Source organism: Colobus angolensis, unplaced genomic scaffold (assembly GCF_000951035.1).
Source record: "Colobus angolensis palliatus isolate OR3802 unplaced genomic scaffold, Cang.pa_1.0 Scaffold20, whole genome shotgun sequence".
In the NCBI taxonomy this organism is placed as follows: Eukaryota; Metazoa; Chordata; class Mammalia; order Primates; family Cercopithecidae; genus Colobus; species Colobus angolensis.
Window position 1 is genome coordinate 12449277 of NW_012115155.1, and position 901 is coordinate 12450177.

At 41.7% G+C, this 901-nt stretch overlaps 1 protein-coding gene across 6 annotated transcripts in view; it reads right to left on the bottom strand.

The window, feature by feature from the left end:
• PLEKHB2 (pleckstrin homology domain containing, family B (evectins) member 2) overlaps positions 1 to 901 on the bottom strand; it is a 63013-nt gene that overhangs the window by 22630 nt on the left and 39482 nt on the right. For 5 of the 6 annotated variants that reach the window (XM_011941697.1, XM_011941695.1, XM_011941692.1 and 2 more), the window contains exon 5: positions 549 to 588. The exons of the other annotated variant lie outside the window; for it this stretch is intronic. In XM_011941697.1, the coding sequence (XP_011797087.1) occupies positions 549 to 588 (40 nt within the window). The remainder of the gene's footprint in view (positions 1 to 548; positions 589 to 901) is intronic. 6 annotated transcript variants of the gene reach the window in all.

Consider the following 901-nt stretch of genomic DNA (forward strand, 5'->3'; position numbering starts at 1 on the left):
AAAAAAAAAAAAAAGAAAGCAACACAGGAACAAGCATGCTTGTGTGAGGAGGGTGCTTCCTGCCAAAAACGTCTGACAAACCCAGCTTGCTCACTGTTGGTGAAAGACGCCTGCCCAGTGCTACCTGCCCATTCATGGCTGGATGGCCAAGAAACCTATTTTCCCCATTCTCCAATTGTTACATAAGACCATGTGAAAACATTACTGGTGGCCAGGTGTGGTGGCTCACGCCTGTAATCCCAGTACTTTGAGAGGCGAAAGTGGGAGGATCACTTGAGCCCAGGAGTTTGATACCAGCATGGGTAACACAGTGAGACCTCGTCTCCACAAAAACATTTTTCTAAATAAGCTAGGCATGGCAGCATGGGCCTATAGTCCCAGCTACTGAGAAGGGGAGGCTGAGGTGGGAGGACCATTTCAGCCCGGGAGGTAGAAGCTGCAGTGAGCTGAGATAGCACCACTGCACTCAAGCCTGGGTGAAAGAGTGACACCTTGTTTAAAAAAAAAAAAAAAAAAAAAATTATAGGTGATTGCCATTAGCAACTTACTGTGTTTGTCCTAGAATCCTGGAGTGTAAATTTCCAGGCCCTGGAGAAAAGAAAAAGGGTACTTTATTTAAGGCAATCCAGTATTTCAACGATTCTCAAACCAGAGTTGGCATCAGAATTCCTTGAAAAGATCTGTTTAAAGAACAGGTCTTCAGGCCTTGCCCCAAACCACTTGAGACATGCACTAGGAATACACATTTTTTAAAATTACATCCATAATAGATATATAATATTTAAAACATAATCTACACTATATTTTTTACTTTTTAATAAATGTGAAATGCACTGCCACTTGCTTTGTCAGTTCATGGCATACACACAGATCTTCTTCCTTTTTAACAGCTATATAATAT